The sequence below is a fragment of the Ammospiza nelsoni genome, chromosome Z (genome assembly GCF_027579445.1).
Source record: "Ammospiza nelsoni isolate bAmmNel1 chromosome Z, bAmmNel1.pri, whole genome shotgun sequence".
Lineage (NCBI taxonomy): Eukaryota > Metazoa > Chordata > Aves > Passeriformes > Passerellidae > Ammospiza > Ammospiza nelsoni.
The window spans coordinates 87559797-87578667 of NC_080669.1; the positions used below are offsets into that span (position 1 = coordinate 87559797).

Below are 18871 nucleotides of genomic sequence, written 5' to 3' on the forward strand. Positions count from 1 at the left end.
GTCAAATGATTCATAACTCCAACTCCACTGCCTCTGAGGCAGCTTCCTCAGAGGCACCTCCCAAAGTGGCCAAGAACAGCCCCACACCAGCAGTCCCAAGAAATATGGGTGGCACTATCAGAGGAATTTTAAGAAAGAGATGCTGAGTACGTGCAGTGAATGTGTCCCTTCTCAGGGGGCTGGCAGATTTGCTGGACTTCTCTAGAAACTACCTAATAAACACCAGTTATTCCTCAACAAAAAGAAACACTCTCTCCAAAACCCAACACTGATTTCCCAAAACTAACAATTCTCACGTTGATTTACATTTAAAATAAACTAACAAACAGAACACCAAGTCTTTTTCCTTTGTGTGTAATATTTATTATTCTTTTGGGAGGCACAATGAAAATTTCAGCTTCTGTTCTCTTCCCTTGCAGAACAGCAGGGTACAGGTTAACAGCCACCAATCTACAATCAATATATACTTCAGAAAGTCTCTGATTGCATTTTCACATTTCCTGATAATAGAAGAGGCACATGTACCAGACAGTGTCAGTAGCTGAAATAAGTTTAAGCAATACTTGCTTAAGAAGCTGCACTGACTGCTATTTTAAGGCAGGTTGGGTGAAAGTTTGACAGGCAATTTCCTCAGGAAATGAAAATAATTTTGCCTACAGAAATACATTGATTGAAAAGAGGCTTTTAGAAAATACTTCATCAGTGTGAAATTATATTGATGCTGCACTTCCTTTAGTTAGAAAGACATCAATGAATCTCTTTTGTTCAGAATTCTGACTTCTCAGTCGTTCCTTTACCTTGCAGGAAAGGCAGGCAGCGATGCTCTGGTGTCAGAGAGGCAGGTTTCTCAGGGGATCAGCAGCTGCAGTGCCCAGGAGACCTCAGGCTGTGTTCTCAATGAGCACAGCAATGCCTTGCCCTCCGCCGATGCACGCTGACCCAACCGCGTACTTCCCACCGCGGCGCCTGCCCAGAAACAGAAACAGGGGATCGGTCACTGCAGGTTACTGCAGCTGGTCTCCTCTCATAAAATCAGCAGCTCCTGTCCTGATTTTATGAGAGGAAACCAGCTACCAACTGGGTGTCACTGACAATAACATTTTAGAATGTCTATGTTGTTATTTTGAAATATTTCTGAACAATGACTTTAGAGATCATCTGGTTCCAGCCCCTGCCACAGGCACAAACGTCTTCCACTAGACCCCACCTGAACATTTCTGGAATAGTTTTTAAACTAAAACCATTGCTGAGGTAGATTTCAAATGCTAGGTTTTCTACAACCACACTCCAATAAACAGATTTCTGCAAGGTGCAAATGATCTGAAGTCTCACGGCTGAGCACTAAGACAGTGTTGCAAGTGCAAGCAAAGAGACACAGTTATCTCCACCCTGAGGGGGGAATTAAAATGCTGCTAAGCATATTAGGCAAGCCAAAAGAGCCAGAATTTCTGAAAGTGGGCTAAAGGAGAGAGAATGTGACAATGAAGTCTTTTAAAGCATCCCCTTCCAGTAGCTAAAGGACTGGAGGGGGACTTCATGCATGGGAGGGAAAGGACAAGGGGGAATGGCTTTCACTGTCAGAGGACAGGGACAGATGGGATATTGGAAAGGCATTCCTGGCTGTGAGGATGATGAGGCCCTGGCACAGGTTTCCCAGAGCAGCTGTGGCTGTTCTATCCCTGGCAGTGCTCAAGGCCAGGTTGGATGGGGCTTGGAGCCACCTGGGATAGTGGAAGCTGTCCCTGGGACACCTGGGATAGTGGAAGCTGTCCCTAGGACTCCATGATTCTATGAAATGCCCCATGTTAAGAAGAGAACAGACTTTGCTCAAAGGCCATTTCAAAAGAAGGAAACCTTCCCACAGGCTCCAGTAGGCTTGGATCAGATCGAGGTGAACTGAGAAATGCTGTCATGACAACAGGATGGGATGTGAGTCAAGTGCAGGACCTGCCCTGCAGCACAGAAGTGGCAAAACTCATACAGAAAGTGGCCCACTCCAGCCAGGAGAGTTTTAGGCTGGCTGACCAGGAGAGTTTAGTCACATGGCATCCGTGCCCAAAATGTCAGCAGGCATAAATCCACCCGCCAGCAGCACACCCATGCTGAGCAGCTGCTGAGTTCATACCTTAATTCATGCACCAGGTGAGCTGTGATCCGTGAGCCCGAGGCCCCCAGGGGGTGGCCGATGGCAATGGCACCTCCATTGACGTTTGTTTTCTCAGGGTCAAGGCCCAACACCTTTTCCACAGCCAGATACTGAGGTGCAAATGCCTCATTCACCTAAAGCACCAGAGAAGGACAGAACTTCAACACCAGCTTTCAGCAGTACGTGTGCAAACAAGAATAAATAAGGTGAACTGGTCAAATGCTGTGTCTATAACAGCATGCTCAGCCAACACTCATGTGTCAATCCAACCCAACTAAATTCAAATACTAAGCAAGACAAGGTGAATTTTCTAAAAAAAAGTACAGTATGTTCTGAGACAGTGGGTCCATGCCTGCTGCTCTGTTCACATGTATCACTAACTAAAAACATGAGCAGTCCAGCCAAAGGAGTAAAACATCATGTCACATGAGGATATTTTTGTTCCACGGAATGCGATCACACCATTTCCAGTTTCCACGTGCCTGGGATTTTTGTAGTGACTGTGCAGCAGAAACTGGATGGACAGAGGTCAGGCAGGCTCCTGACAGACAAGAACACCTACATGACATGAGTGGAATCCTCCTGCTAAAAAGATCAGGGGTAAAATCACTGCTCTTGTAAAAATATCTCACCTCTACCAAATCCATATCCTTCAGGGTCAGTCCTGCCTTCTTCAAAACCTCTGTAATTGCAGGTACAGGGCCTGTTTGGAAATCATATGCAGTTAGTTAAATTTAAAAAATTATTAAATTAAGTATTAGAAACTTGTTTTACATAGGACAAATTAATAAAGCCTTATGAGAACCCCTCTCACAAGCCTCTGTGCAGATAATGAATTCTGGATATGTCACTAACCTGCTTTAATAGGTGGTAAGAGAGCTCCTAAATCTCAAAACTACTTGGTCTCCTTGCCAACATGCAGCCAGGGAAATCTAAGAGTGTCACTACTGCTGCACACAGAGCTTTTGAGTCAAGAGAAGTGACAGTCCCCAGGTAAATAAAACAACTTCACAATGGTTTTGATGCATTCTCCTTCCCCATACTCGTAGTTCCACTTATTCTTTCCTCACAACTTGCAGCCTCCAGGTAAACAAAATAAGAAAAACACAGGCTGCTCTAGAGTTTGCTGGTCATGTGCTTAGTTATGGGTATTGTTGTTTTGGTGTTCTCAATATATTTGAAAATCTTCTAATAAAAAGCCAAACCTTTAACTAGTTTATTCCAAACAATTAGATGCTCCCTCAGACCCAGGTCTTGGACAACTGAAAAAAGCAAGATTTTGAGTTTCAGATTATTAAGAGTTTGGCAACAACACTGTCCTCTGGAAGAAAGCTGCCTTCTATAACCTAATATAAACTATGAAGGGAAATTAACCTCAAATGCAGCTACCTAAGGAAACACACACATTCAAAGAGAATTTGGAAAGGTTAATTAGGTATGTGATTGTAGGAGAAACATACTGAGATGTTGGGTGGTGGCTGATCATTCAATTCTAAAACAATCCTACATGCAATCACATTGCCAAAAAATTGCGATGAAAACACATAGCTCAAAGAATAAATACATAAAATTAAGTAAACTACCAAAGAGACAGAAAAATTAAAAGAAATAAGTACCCAGTTCAGAGCTCAGTGGAGTTTTAGGGAGCCCCAGGCAGCTTAACACCATACTAAGTGCATCTTATTAGGGAAGGATTTTAGTATGCCTGTTACGCATCAAGAGTAATGGGAGGGTCTCATGTAGACATCACAAAGACCCCTAATGACAGCCAAGTAAACTTTTCCCCCTCTCTCTCTCTTTTTTAAAACAATGGATTCTCTCACTGAACACTGTGAGACAGGACCTGCTGTCAGTATGTGAAAGGACAGTGGCTCAGACTGAGCTCCTGTTTGTCAGATCTGCTGCTGTCAGGTCGATGAACCTCATCTGGTCTCTTTGGGCTGCTGGGGACAAGTTGTGGTGTGAAGGAGTTGGGATACTAAGTGATCCTCCATATGATTTATGAAGTTTTTAAACAAGCTAGAAGAGCTGCCTGAACTAGAGAGAAGGGGCTGGCCTAGGAAGCACAATGCCAGCACCAAGTCCAGCGAAGAAAACCCTCCCTCCTGCTCTGTGTCAGTCAGACAGTCTGAGCAGGAAAACAAATCTGACAATGCCTCATTTGCATTTCTACTGGCACCCAGAACCTGCCAACAACAGCTCCTCTGAACAGAACACAGAGACGAAAAGCAATGCTGGGATACAATGCTGTCTGCAAACTAAAGTGAGGGGAAAAATTCTGTGGTGTCTGGATTGGCTTTGAGGGACTGTTTGCACTAAGAGAGGAAACAGAAAATACCTAATGAGGAAACAGAAAATATGGGACTAAAGCAACCAAGAAAAGGTTTTTGGTTTTTCAAGTAACACAGGAACAGATGCATATCCTGGGATCCAAGCAGTTGAGTCACTGAACCTGCTGAAAGGTTACATTACTCCATCAGCAACAGGTGAGGCAGGCAACTCATAGTTACACATTTTATCAAGGGATTTAGAGCTCACAGCAAATGAAAGTGAATTTTAGGAGAAAATTGTTTTTAAAAAATGTGTGTTTGTTTTCTTGACTAAAAGAGACAGTACAAAAAGGGAAGAAGAGCCTGGGGAACCATGCTGATGCTATTACTGTGGGTCAGGCACTGCACACACCCCTCCAGCCAAACTGAGGAGCAAATCCATCCCTCTGCACAACAAGGATGGACTGACACAGCAGGATGGACGGCAGGACACACAAACACCTTCAGAGCCACCAGCCTGAGCACATTTCTTTCCTTCAGAATGCCCATGACAAGAACATTTTAGTGCTGTTTGATGCCATAAAATTGTGCTTTACTGCAACTTACCAATGCCCATGATGGAAGGGTCACAGCCAGCTGAGTGATAAGCTACTACTCTTGCCAGAGGAGTGAGACTGTGCTTTTTAAGTGCTGATTCACTGGCAAGGATGACTGCACCAGCTCCATCACACACACCCTTGCAGTAAGAGAGAAGCATTCTTAGTGAGAAAATACAAAGAAACAAAAAAATCCTCACACTCTTTAACCCCAAAAAGGGGCTTGAGTCTAAGGTACCATAATTAACATTTAACAATGTTTCTTCAAAACAACCAAAAACAAATCACTCTTCTGAGGCTGGGGAAAGATAGTTAAATATAGATAAATGTTTCATGAATTCCAATGTGTTAGAAAAGAAAAATAAGTCTTCCCTGCATTGGAAATATGATTCTGCTGACTTGCAAGAACACTATTAATAATGGATAATATATGTGCTATTAATTATAAAAGATGCTTTACAGACACCCACACTTACTGTGGCTATGATCTATTTTAGGCATGAATTCTGACTGTATGATCACAGCACTCCATCTGGCCCAAATAACTTTAATCAATTAATTCAGATAATGACTGTGAGAGGAACAGTCCATAATGACATGCTGCTAAGCACTGAGTATGTTCTGGGTAAAAGCAAAATGTGGCCTGGGGGAGAGAGGACAGTAGCTGTGGTACAAAGATGAGCAGCAGCAGTATGCCCACTAAAACAATGTAGGTTTGAAGCAAAGAAGTTCAGTTACCACTGCCCCCCAAAAAAGAAGAGTGGCTACACAGCCACTGCAGCCACCAACTGCACAACTCAAGGCTCAGGAGGAAATGCCAATGCCTCACTGCAGTATCAGTGGCAGCCCATAGAACCAAATTTAGGACTTAGGAGTGACTGAAGGATCCCCTGGCACCAACCAGGATCACCTGGCACAAGGCTGGGAGAGTCAGCTGGGGCATTCAGCTGCAGAATTAGAAGTCATCTTTGTCAGGAGACACCACTGAGAGCCAACTCGGTGAGAGATAAAAACAGTGGCAATAAATTTGGGAGAACCACAGAGGGGACACGTGCCCAACCCAAGGGTGTGATGTACTCACTGAAGCATTCCCAGCCGTGACTGTTCCATCCTTTTTAAAGACACACGGGAGTTTTGTCAGCTGTTCCATGGTGGTCTGGGGTTTGGGGTGCTCGTCCTTTTGCATGCTTTCTTTACCCTTTTTTGTCTTCACCTCAATTGGTGCCATCTCAGCCTTAAAGTGGCCAGCATCATTAGCTGCAACCACAAAAAGGAAAATAAAAAGGACCTGATAAAAACATCAAGATGATTGCCCAGCATGACCAACAATCATATTTTCATGCGCACACAGCTTCTTGCTCTATTTGAACCAAAAGTTCAGGGACAGCAATATTTATGCTTTATTTTCCTTATTTATTGTTGGGGGGGTTTTTGTGGTTTTTGTTATTTTAAGAAGTTGGGTAAGAACCATAGACTGTCAAACTTCTCCAAAGAAAGCCTCAAATATTGAAACTTTATGTCAGGTTTCAACAGCTGAACTCCTTCTTGTTAGGTTTTTTTTGTGTAAACCACTAGGTTTATTTTTAGTACATACTCCCCTTTATTGCTGCTTTATTTTACAGCTCTGTCATTTCTCAGATGGCCAAGATGTAAATCTCACTCAGAGAACAACGAGCAGAAAACCTCTTGAGCCACATTGTTTCTGTTGATAAAATACTGTACATCAATCAAAATCCTGCTCAAGGTGATCCTCCAAGGGCTCTCACTGTCAAACTAAGATCTCAGAATGGGATTCAGCTGCCTAAACAACCTAAAACAATTCAAGTCATTGCAGGTATCTAAGATGCCCAAAAAAGCATCTGGCCAGATTGCCTAATAAAACATGAGACAGAGACTTAAAACTGAAATTGTCAGATCTGATGTTGTTTAGCTACCTCTGGACTTCTCAATAAATGCCTCAAACCCTTTTTCTTTCCTGATTACACACAGGGTTCTCTCTTTACTGTGGGATAAGATGACCTGGTCCTACATGCAGAAATAAAAACAGCAAGGTAAAATCCCAGGAAACAAGAAACAGTTTCTAGCAAAGGCTCCAGTAATAGCAGGAGTTAGGTAACAAGAGGAACGAGCAGGAAGGGTAATAAACGATGAAGAAAAGTTACAAAAAGCACTTCTACATCCATTAGAAAAAATACAAAATCTTCCCTCAAGAGTGCAGCTGTTAAAATGCACCGTCATTAGAATCTAAAACCATGCTTAGATCTTTCCTTCTTATGTTCACCTTTGGCCTCCAATGTATGTTGAGTCCCAGGATAGCCACTGCACATTCTACTGGATTTTGGCCTGAACTTCACAGTAACTGAGTCACAGAAACCTGGGATGGTTTGGGTTGGAAGGGACATTAAAGTCCATCTTGATCCAAACCCCTGCCATGTGCAGGGACACCTCCCCACTGTCCCAGGCTGCTCCAAGCCCAGCCTGGCCTGGGGCACTGCCAGGGATCCAGGGGCAGCCACAGCTGCTCTGGGCACCCTGGGCCAGGGCCTGCCCACCCTCCCAGCCAGCAATTCCTAATTCCCAATGTGCCAAAATCTGTGCCTGCCCTCTGGCAGTGGGAGCCATTGCCTGGGTGCTGTCCCTGCCTGCCTTGTCCCCAGGGGCTGTGCAGCTCTCCTGGAGCCCCTGGAGGCCCTGGCAGGGGCTCTGAGGTGTCCCTGGAGCTTCTCTGGTGCAGCTGAACAGCCCCAGCTGTGCCAGGCTGGCTCCAGAGCAGAGGGGCTCCAGCCCTGGCAGCAGCTCCGTGGCCTCCTCTGCACTGGCTGCAGCAGCTCCAGCTCCTTCTTACATTGAGGGCTCAGAGCTGAATGCCTCTGAATTATGGTTTCGGGCACGTAAACCACCCAGAGAACAGTTTAAAACACAGCTCCTAAACAAATATCCCCTCTTCAGATTCCATCTGCTCTGACTGTTCAAGCATTCAAGAACAACATTCAATTTGCAAAAGAAAGCAGAAGGATTTAGATGAATTACAGCACATGCTGGCACACAAGGAGGATGTGGGTCACTCTGGAAGACTGTTCTGCCGTGCAGAGGAAAGAAAGGAGTGCAGTCAGGCATGCCTGGGACAATGCTGCATCCCACCAGAGGGGCACCAGCAAACGACATTCACCAACATGAATCCTGCTCAGGCCGCGACTGGCCAGTGGTGTTTGCTGCCTCAACAGCTAAGGAATGTCCCTGAGGAAGGCACAGGAAGGCAGTGGAAAGGAGCTCCCACTAAACCTGAGAGGTGCAACCCCGCACTCAGCATACTGTCAAAGTCAACCCCCCTAAGAGTGCATTACTTTTACCATGGGGCCAGCAAAATCACAAATTACAGCATGCAAACAGAAGGACAAGAGCACCAGAGAAACCTCAGAATGCTTTGAACCAAGGCTAAAAGCTGACCAGCCTTGAAACTGGTGCCACACAAACACCTCCCGTGCCCGATTCACTCACCGGCCTTGCACCTCTGCTGGGTTTTGAGCGCGTACCGGTCGCAGTCCTCCCGGGAGATGCTGTACTTTGCAGCCAGGTTCTCAGCTGTCACTGCCATAGGGATTTTAACATGGGTATCTGTTAGGGCCTCCCACAACGTGTCTTCCAGCTGCGTGGAACATCAGAAGAAGGAAATCAGAAAGCACGGCAATACCTGTATTAATTACTGACAGCTTCTAACTGTTCAGCAGTCTCTTAGAAACTAATGGCTCTTTGTAGAATTAATTCAGGTTATCTACAGATAATTTACTGATTTATCAGAATGAACATAGTGAAAAACAGTGTGCAAGCTCTTGTGTGCTACTCTAATTAATCTCCATTACACTCTAGTGTGATTCCTTCCACTCATACATGGCCCCAAGAGGCTTGGGGAAAGCTTTAAAAATAGATTTTTAGTATTTCAGCATATTTCGCTTCTGTACTAATTATTTATTAGAATCCTGTGAGCAAACTTCCTGGTTGCCAGGAAGGAAATGGGAGGCACTGTGAGAAGGCACAACAACCTACTAATTCTTTAGCTCTTTCTCTAATGTCAGGTAGAATCCCCTTGCTAGAGTCAAAAGTTCTGTGGGTATGACATCTCAGGGGAGAAGATACCCAAGTTTACCTTCACTCAACCTGATAAAGGTAAGTCCAGTCTGTTCAGATGGGTTTTCTTATCTCTGTCAGCAGTAAAGTTCTGCACGATAAACCATTCATTCACCTGTCACTGTAATTCAGTTATCTTTATGGTAAGAACACAGTTGCACCTACTTGGTGTATCAGCAACTTTGTGAAGGTGCTGTCAGTAGGACCTGTGCCACACAAGAACAAATCAAGGACATCATATTCACCATCTTCACAATGAAAATATGGTGTGGGAAAAAAATCCAAAGGGCTGAAACACTGAAATATCCTAATTTTGCATTTTGATGTCAGTTATGACCTACTGAGTAAGTCGTGACACGTTTTCAGTTTATCCTGCTGATAAAGTATTTTCCACAGTATTCACTCAGAACTTATCTTCAGAAGAAAATGTAAATATAACTTACTGGTCAATGGATTTAACTTCAAGGTTCCACTTTGAAATTGAGAGATGCTCACAGCTTGGAGGTATACATGCTCTTTACCAGTCTCTCTACCTACTGCGAGCACTACTAGCCTTGCCTAAATGTGTGTGCCTCTGCTTCACAGACATTTTGTACATAGTACTTGCACAGAATGTAGCAAGTGAACTGAATTTTGTGTCCAAGAGTTTATTGGTATGTTTAACATGGAACAGGAACTCAAAAGTGGTTTTGAAAAAGCTGGAAAACTGGCACACTTCACCAAATGGCCTGAACCTACCGTTTTGATACTGTCTGAATACTAGATAAATGCTTTAAAGTACAAATTCTGGATCTAATCTCCAATAATTTCATTTTCAAGGATTTGGCACCTACAATCCTGATACTAAGCAATGCTTTGCTCACAGAGCAAAGGAAGTACCTTGAGCTCTGCTCCTAGTCTGGTTCCGAACCGAACCTTCCGAACCGCGTAAGGAGCCTGGCTCATGCTCTCAGCTCCACCACACAGAACAACTTCTGACTCATTCAGGCAGATTTCCTGTCAACACAGTAAAACAAAACACATCCAGGATTTAGCTGGCTGCTTGAGGAAGAGAATAACAACTGTTTTAAAAGAAGAGGTTGTCACCTACAAAGCAACGAACTTAGAATGAACGCAAGCTTAGCCATGTGGGTACATGGATGAAGGGTTTACCCTTCTGTTAATGGTGGGGTCTGTCTCCTTCATGCCACGTCCCTTTTTCTTCCCTTCAGCAAAGAATGATTGCGTCCATGAGGGAAGAAGAAAATATGGGTGTGCACACATGACAGAGCAGAGGAACAAAGACATCAGGCATCCGCATGCTGGTGTGGTTTGGTTCACAAATGGTTGTGCTTGTGGTTTTCAGCTCCCACTCTTCTCAAAGGGAACATAAATTACACTTCAAAGCCTGAAGTAAGATCTCACAATTCAAAAAAAAGGGACATAATTTTAGAAGACAATAGCTAGGTAGCTGCCAAAGTAAGTACCCAAAACACATTAATTCATCAATGGCAAAGCACACAAAACCTAAAAGCCCCAATTCTTAAATGCACCATCAAAGCATTCAAGAATAGTGCTTCCTTAAAATGCTTCACTGAGTTGGACTCTGAGGTTATTTATGAACTAGAATGAAAGAAAATTAAATTACCCCAGAGCAGCTGTGGCTGCCTCATCCCTGGAAGTGCCCAAGGCCAGGCTGGACAGGGCTTGGAGCAACCTGGGATAGTGGAAGGTGTCCCTGCCCATGGTAGGGAGGTGGAACTGAGTGTCCTTTGATGTGCCTTCCAACCCAAACAGTTCCATGATTCTGTGATCTTAATATGCATTTGAGATTCCTAGTTGATAACTTGTGTGTAGCAATAAGTGCTGAGATGATCTTTACTGTTACAAAAAACTTTGTGAGCACCTAAGCAGCACAGGCTGCATTGATGAAATGCCATCTTTGAAAAGGACCTCACCACCATGCTTCCAGTAAAAGTGGTCACATTCTGCAGCAGATTTTTTCAGTGTGGACAAACATGTGTCTGGCCTCTGCAAAACGCACTAGAAAAAACAGCTGGGTGGATGTTATTGCAAACATGTAACCTTATCTCCACATTTTTCATATTTTTTCTTCTAGAATATCAGGCCTAAAATAATTCTTTAGCCAAGGAAAACCAAAAAAATCCCACACAATAAACAATCTGCTTGTTCAAGTATTCATAAAAGCAATGTATGAGCAAATGAAATGAAAATCCCTGTGCTCTGACTCAATGGCTTTAGCCAACTCCTCAAAGAGAAGTTGATTCTCTTCTATTTTAAAAGAAGTGACCTCATAAACTACTTAACCCATGAGAGGTTTGGATCTTTGAACAAAAGCATACTTAAAAAGCACAGGTTGCTGCTTACACAGCTAGGCAGGTGAGAATATAAACAATGATCAAGAGATGAAAGACTCCTGGAGTCCAGTAATTCCAGTCCATACAAACAGGATTGTGGGATGCAACTATAGCACAGCTGAGCTCCATTTCACTAGCTAACACTTGTTGCATTCCTCATATTAAACTAAAAATTACTACAATACTTGGATTTTAAGAAACATCCACACAATGGGGCACTGTGGTGGCTGAACTCCTGCAGAAAACTGTGCTGGACAATAGAAATCTCTATCAAAAACCCGTGTGAAGACTCATCCCAAACACAAAGGACACGTTTCTACACCTTAAAGGCCTGACAAAAGCTACAGCTGACACAGAAACACAGCTTTGTACCTGACAGCCATTGGCAATGGACTGGAAGCCAGAGCCACAGAGCCTGTTGACAGTGAGGGCAGGGACAGCCATGGGAACTCCCACTCGCAAACCAACGTGTCTTGCAATGTAGATGGCATCTGAGGAGCTCTGCAGGCAGAACAGGAAAGAGGTTTTGTCACACTCCCGTTGGTTTGGAAAGCAAAAAAAAGTGTTGATGGAAAGTCAGAATGGTGTAATTGCATCCCAGACAGAAGATGGTGCATGTTCAGCAGAAATCCTACCACTCACCCAAAGCACTTTGATGGAGCTCAGAAAGACACTATCCTACAGGATCTGAAAGTGTCACTGTCTTAATATGAATTTTAAAGAAAGTGTGTGTTAAGTCAGAAACTTTATGTTTTTTTCCCTTATCCTTTATTTTCAAAACAGCACCCATATAGCAGGCTGACACAAGGGCAGATCCTGCCAGGCGAGCTGCAATTATTTTAAGGTAAATTAATATTGCTCAGACTAACAAGGGAAGGCCTCCCAAAACCAGAGAGAACACCTATGCCCTTGGGGAACGTGCCCTAAGCTAAAACGTATCATAAAGACAAAGTCCTATGCACAGTGCTGCAATACTATCGCAAGTTCAGAAAAAAAAAATTAATGAAGCCACTTCTGCTGAAGGAGTTTGAAGAAGTCACACATTCACAGTTTATTAAATTTAATCAAACAATATAAATAAACCAGAATTTAAAAAAAAAAATCTACTGGGATGGGGAAGTATGATGCAAAGGAAAAGACATGTACTTTCAAAATAAAAAGAAACTTTATCAGGAGATGGCTATTTTTTATGTGAAAGCACTACAAGAGATTTGAGTGCAGCAATGTTTTCCTAAGCCACAAACAGCTCTTACAGAATTGAAAAGTTGAATAAAAGAAGCTTAGATGGTAGCTGTAGGAGACAGAATAATTTGAAACCACTCTTTTGGATGAAAATGCAAAGAAGGAATACCACCTTGTTCTTTGCTTATTGTCCAAGTTCTCAGCTACTTGCTTCTTCTGCATCCTTGAAACATGCAGTGCAAAATAAAAGTCCCCACCCTTAATAGTAATGGTGAAATCAGAACACAAAGCAAAAAAAAAAAAAGCTAGGAATGTTCTTTGCTGTCTTGCCTAAAACAAAGATCCTCATTTGTATGTGTGGGTAGCTGCAGTTCTGCAATGCATACAACAGCATCCTCTTTGGAAGAGACACGATTGTCCAAATGTCTCTGCCAATCAAAGCATGAATCCTTCCAGTTCAAAGGAAACTCACAATCACTCAAAAAAAAAAAAATCTATAGAAAACACAGGAGAAATTGACTCATATCACTTACAGGCTTGACACAGAAAGGGATTTATACAACTCTGTGAAAAAATACTGATCACTGAGTCACACAGCTCCAGCCATTAAAACCAGGGAAACATACCTGGGATTAGCAACTAACCAGTTAATTGACACATACTTTTTGGAGGTCAGCTCGTCCTGGTTTAAACGACCTCTGGCACTAAAAAAAGCAAGCTAAGCCCTGCTCCCAACAGCACCACAAATCACACAGGATACATCCCTCAACTCAAGCACAAGCAAGAAACACTAGCCTGCAAACCGCTACCGACCCCTCTGGCTGCCAGCCCGAGGCAGAGGCACACAGGGCCACACCGAGGGTGCCTGAAACAGCCCCCGGGCAGGAGATCTTGCAGGCCACCAACCTGCATGACGTTGCCCACGACGACGCTGTCGATGATCTCGGGGGGCACCTTGCCCGCGGCCAGCGCGGCTCGAGCGGCATGCTCCGTCAGGTCGGTGGCCGAGAAGTCCTTGAGCAGCCCCCCGTAGGTGCCGAAGGGAGTGCGCTTGGCTGCCACGATGAACACACCTGCAGCGGGGGCAGAGATGGCCCTCAGTGAACACACACCCAGTGGGGGCACAAATTATCCACAGGCACAGCACCTCGCACGCAGCAGAGCGCCAAGCCAGCCTCCAGCGCGTGAGTGTCACCAGAGGACACGAAATAAAACCATGCGGACACAGGGTAAAAGAAGGGCAGTTTAATTTCTGACTCCAACATTTATAGATTCTTCTAAAAGTGACAGTGGATTGCAGGGTGACAGTGCTACCTCTCCAATGACACTGGACAAACCAACAGTCCATCAAATTTCTCCTCCTCCAGAAAAGAGGAACAATAAGCATTTTGCGAAACAATAAGCATTCGCAAAAAAAAGGTGTGAAAAAATTCGTTGCAAGAATGTAAACATCAGTAGGCTCAGGAGAACTTAAAAGAACAGGGCAACAGGTGACACCCCAAATTAACCCAAAACTTTTTAAGAATAGGCAACATGAACACAGGAAGTTTGAGATAAATAATGAATGGTGCTTTAGACAAGGAAGGCGTGAAGAATTAACAGTCAGAAAGAAAAGCTGGGAAGATTCTGGAAACACAGTGAGGTTTGACAACAAAGTAAGGCTGGATACAAATGTGGAGTCGGAGTAGGCTGCCACATGCATCAAAAATTAGTGCTAATGCACTAAAAACATGCCAGCAACATCTAGGAAATCCTGTAGGAGACACCTGTAAAAAAATCAGACAAGGAACAGTGCTTTTAGCAGAGGCCATTCCCTCATTCTAGAAAAACCAGCAGATTTTTGGTTTATATGCAGAAATAGTTTCCACAAAAAAAACCAAAGCAAAAAAAAAAAAAAACAAAACCAAACCAAAACAAAAAAAAAACCCAAAAGAAAACACCAAAAAAAAACCCACCAAAAAAAGCCCAAAGCACAACCCCCCCCCCATACACTTTTTATATGCATTTCAACTATTTCAGCTTTGAGGACTTAGGACTTTAGCTTAAGAAAAACTCTCCCTAATCAAAAAATTCATGCTCCTGCCACCAGAAATATATATGCCACCTAAACTGCTTTAGCACGAATCTTTTGGTTCCTGGGAAGAAAATCCAGTTTTCACTAGGCAGGAGACCATGTGCAAGCAGTTGTGCACAAATGCACGGAGCAGGAGCAGATGATACAAATTCCAGCTCAGGCGAAGCCATCCCTGAACCAAAGCAAACATCTCCTGGCTGCCTGTGACACTGGCTCCCTGCTCCCACGTGCAGAAAAACAAGTGGGAGGCAGGCTGTGAACTTTCCCCCAGTTGAAGCGTATCGCTCGCAGCCCCTGTTTCCACAGCTCCCATCAAACACCCAGCTATTTTAGGGAACGCTGCAGGGACACACAGAGATGTAAGGACGCAGACAAATGAAAATGCCTGCTCATTAAGCTGCTTGTGAGCACTGATTTCAGGTCATCTGATCCGTGTTACTTGGCTGTTTTGTCAGAGAGAGGGTGCTCCTCCATCCCGCATGTATTTGCACCCCAGGCTGCATGACTGTTAGAAAAGGACATTACAAACTGGTCAAGGTCAAGGCTCCCCACTGACAAGGGCCTGAACACAGTGCAGAGATGTAAAATGTGCAGGGAGGATCCTCAGACACGTATCACAGAATGGGTTGGGTTGGAAGGGATCATCCAGCCCCAACTCCCCTGCCATGGGCAGGGACACCTCCCACTGTCCCAGGCTGCTCCAAGCCCCATCCAGCCTGGCCTGGGGCACTGCCAGGGATCCAGGGGCAGCCACAGCTGCTCTGGGCACCCTGGGCCAGTGGCTCATGTCATGGCAAAACACTTCTTACCAATACCCAATCTAAACCTTCCCTCCATGGCATATCTTTCCTGCAGCAAAACAGGCCTTGATACCCACATTCTCCACCACCCCTCCCGTCCACTGATTCCCTGCCTCCTCCAAATTGTGCCTGCCCTAACTGACCACAAAGCCTTGCTGCAGACCAGCCTGGGGGCTTGACCAAGCTCAAAGAACGCCTTCTCCTCCCTCCTGGCCGGGTTGTCAGTCACCCACATTATTTGTTCAGTCACATCCACCGCGGCATTGCCTCACGAGCAGCGCAGGGGCGGGGATGGAACTTTGCCCCTAAACACTCCTTCCACATCAACACCACCTCTCTCTCTTTCACGGAGGCTGCTCACTGCTGCCCACTTCCCAACAACACCACGGGGCCAATAAACCAGGGCAGGTCACACAACAGAGGCGGCTGAACACCAACTCAGCAGAAAACGAGGGCCCCATTTTCACTTGGATCAGCCCCGTGCCCGCGTTCACCTTCTGGCTGCTCAATAAAACAATGACTCGAGACTCAGAGAGGAGACTGGGCGGAACCAGTATGAGGAGAAGATGAAGGAGCAGCAGCACAGTCTGTGTTATGTTGAATTAAGCTGGACACAGACACTCCCTTAGGGGACATAACTCAGAGCCTGCCAAATTTTGCTCGACTGGAGAGGCACCTACAAATGCCACTGCCTCCCCAGAATTTCAGGAGAGGCAGCAAGGGGTGGCTGAAGCCCTGAGTGAAAAAGGATTCTTTACCTTTAACAACTCTTCTTAAATTCCCGTTAATTAGTTCTGTCCTACATTATCAGAGAAATTCTAGAGTCTCTGCAATATTCCAAGGTGATAAACAATTCATGAGAGCAGAATAGTACCAAATGCATAGAGATCTGACAACTTTTGGGGAAAGAAAGCCAAGATCACTCTGAATCCTTACCAAACACTGCATTTGAGACATTTTTTAAACCGGTTTTGTTAATCACTTGCTGCCAAACAGGGAACCGAAACACTCCTTAACGCTCCAACATATCTCAAATGCACTTGGTACGAAAATAATTCTTCATCAGATCCTATTTTGAAAGCCTACAAAACAACCTATAACATAAAAAAGGAAGTTGAGAAGCATGAACGGTATATGGAAGTGTTGTGGATTGAGATAAGAGAAAATCCTGCAGCGGGCACAGAAAACTAAATCAAACAATTATGGGCAAGGTGCCCTCTGTGCTATCCAGCTCAGCAAACCCATCAGAATTAACACAATGCTGACTACATAGACCTTAGCTCTGCAACCTCACACCATGACTGACATGTATGCTATTATTTAAGTACAGTCTGTCAAGTAGCAAAGTGCTGTCAAATAGATAAAAAGCCCTATTGCAATAAATTCCAATTTTGTTTTCATACAAGAACAGGTCTTAAAAGGTGTATGTACCTCATTTTTAAGAGTCACAGAATTTAAACAATGCAGAGCACAAATCAGTTCTTTGCACCAAACACTCTGAGGAGCTGTGGCAACTTGCGGAGTTTATCCTGCACTATCAGGGCTAACACAGGCAGGGTCTGTAGGTGACAAACTCCCTGTCACTGACAGTTCAGGTGTCACTTAGTGACTGCACGTAAACAGAGAATCACAGAATTACAGAATCATCTGTAAAAGACCTCTAAGACCATGGAGTCCAACCATTCCCCAGCACTCCCAAGGCCACATCCACACAACTTATAAATCTCTCCAGGGCTGGGGACTCCACCACCGTTCGAGGCAGCTGTGCCAGGGCTGGACAGCCCTTTCCGTGGAAAAATTGCTCCTGACACACAAGCCAGCTCCCAGTTACATGACAAACACGCACCCCTGCTATGTGTTTGCAGCACAACTGAGTCGAGCACGCAGGGAGCCAAACACTGCAGAATTACTGCAGAAAACAGTGCTGAACACAGAGGCTGTGACTGACACTGTCTGACCCCCACCTCACCTTCTGCACCCCCTCCCCACCCTGTGCTCCCCATTCCCACCCTCTGAACCTCATTCCCCCCCTGACCACATGCCCTCTCTGAATCCCACTCCCTGAACCCCACTCCCACCCTCTGAGCCCCCTCCCCACTCTACGGCGATCATTCCCACCCTCTGACCCCACGCAGCCCGATATTTTTGGGAAGTTCCTAATTACTTCCAGCTGTCAGGCCGAGCAGGCACGGACGGGACAGCGGGGAGAGAGATCCCCCGGAGGCACGGGAATGGCTCTCGAGGGCTCTACTTTGTAATTCCTGCCGGCCCCACCAGCTGCCTCGCTTTGGGGGCCCCTACAGCGTCCAAGCCGTGACCTCCCGCCCTCAGAGTCCGCCCGGAGCCCCTCAGGGAGCCAGGGATCCTCGGGGGGACGGGATCCTCACCCCTCAGCAGCGCCATGGCCACACCACGCCCGTCGAGTGCCGCGCCCGCCCGCCGGCCCCGCACATTCGCCACGCTCAGGGCGGAAGGGGCGGCCGGGAGCGGCCGGCAGGCAGTTCACTTAAAGTTATTTTCTACGCGTAATTTTAGTTGTTTGATAAATTTATTTTAAATGTGGGGGGAATTTTTGGTTGTTTGTTTTTTATACTTTGCTTCTGCTTGGTTCGATTTTTCCCGTGCGGTTTTGGCGAATCGGCGGCAGGGGGAGCGAGGGCCGGCGGTGATGGCTGAGGGGAGAGGCTCCCCCGCCGCCCGCCCCACAGGTAATTACACTGTGATACGGTTAATTGCAGATAATCGTGGGATCGCTTCCGTTGGAAAGCACCTCCGAGATCATCGAGTCCAGCCTGTCACCTGATCCCCACCTTGTCACCCAGCCCAGAGCACTCAGTGCCACGTCCAGGCCCTCCTTGCACACCTCCAGGGATGGGCACTCCAACCCTTCCTGGCCAGTTCCAGTTCCTGACCTCCCTTTCCATGGGGAAATTCTTGATGGTGTCCAACCTCAGTCTGCCCTGGCGCAGCTGAGATTTATGAACCTCCCTGAGGGGGTTGTGGAGGGTCGCACCCCTGAATTCCTGCACAATCCATGGCTGACACACTGCTGCCCCTAATTCCAAGCTTTGGCTCCCCTGGACACGGATGGAGATGAGCAGGAGCTGCTTGCAGCCCATCTGTTTGAAACCTGTCGGCATTTGGATACCCTCATTTTCCAACACAGCCGACAATGAGAACCACAGGGATAAAAGGGCTAAATGCCTGTGATCATATATTGGTCACTAGAGGGAAGAACCGGTCCCTCCGTGGGCTGCAATGAACACGTATTGGTCTCAGTGATGCAGCACCATGGATGCTGCAAGAACCGACAGCAGGACA

At 45.5% G+C, this 18871-nt stretch overlaps 1 protein-coding gene across 1 annotated transcript; it reads right to left on the reverse strand.

The window, feature by feature from the left end:
• Nucleotides 1-340: 340 nt before the first annotated feature.
• ACAA2 (acetyl-CoA acyltransferase 2) lies at nucleotides 341-18000 on the reverse strand. The gene is made up of 10 exons (XM_059491954.1): nucleotides 17938-18000; nucleotides 13583-13749; nucleotides 11867-11995; nucleotides 10017-10133; nucleotides 8511-8658; nucleotides 6094-6269; nucleotides 5023-5152; nucleotides 2779-2849; nucleotides 2126-2280; nucleotides 341-966 (listed from the first exon to the last, which is right to left on the reverse strand). Exons 1-10 carry the CDS (start codon nucleotides 17951-17953, stop codon nucleotides 882-884), a joined length of 1194 nt encoding a protein of 397 aa, XP_059347937.1. The 5' UTR covers nucleotides 17954-18000; the 3' UTR covers nucleotides 341-881.
• Between the last annotated feature and the right edge of the window lie 871 nt (nucleotides 18001-18871).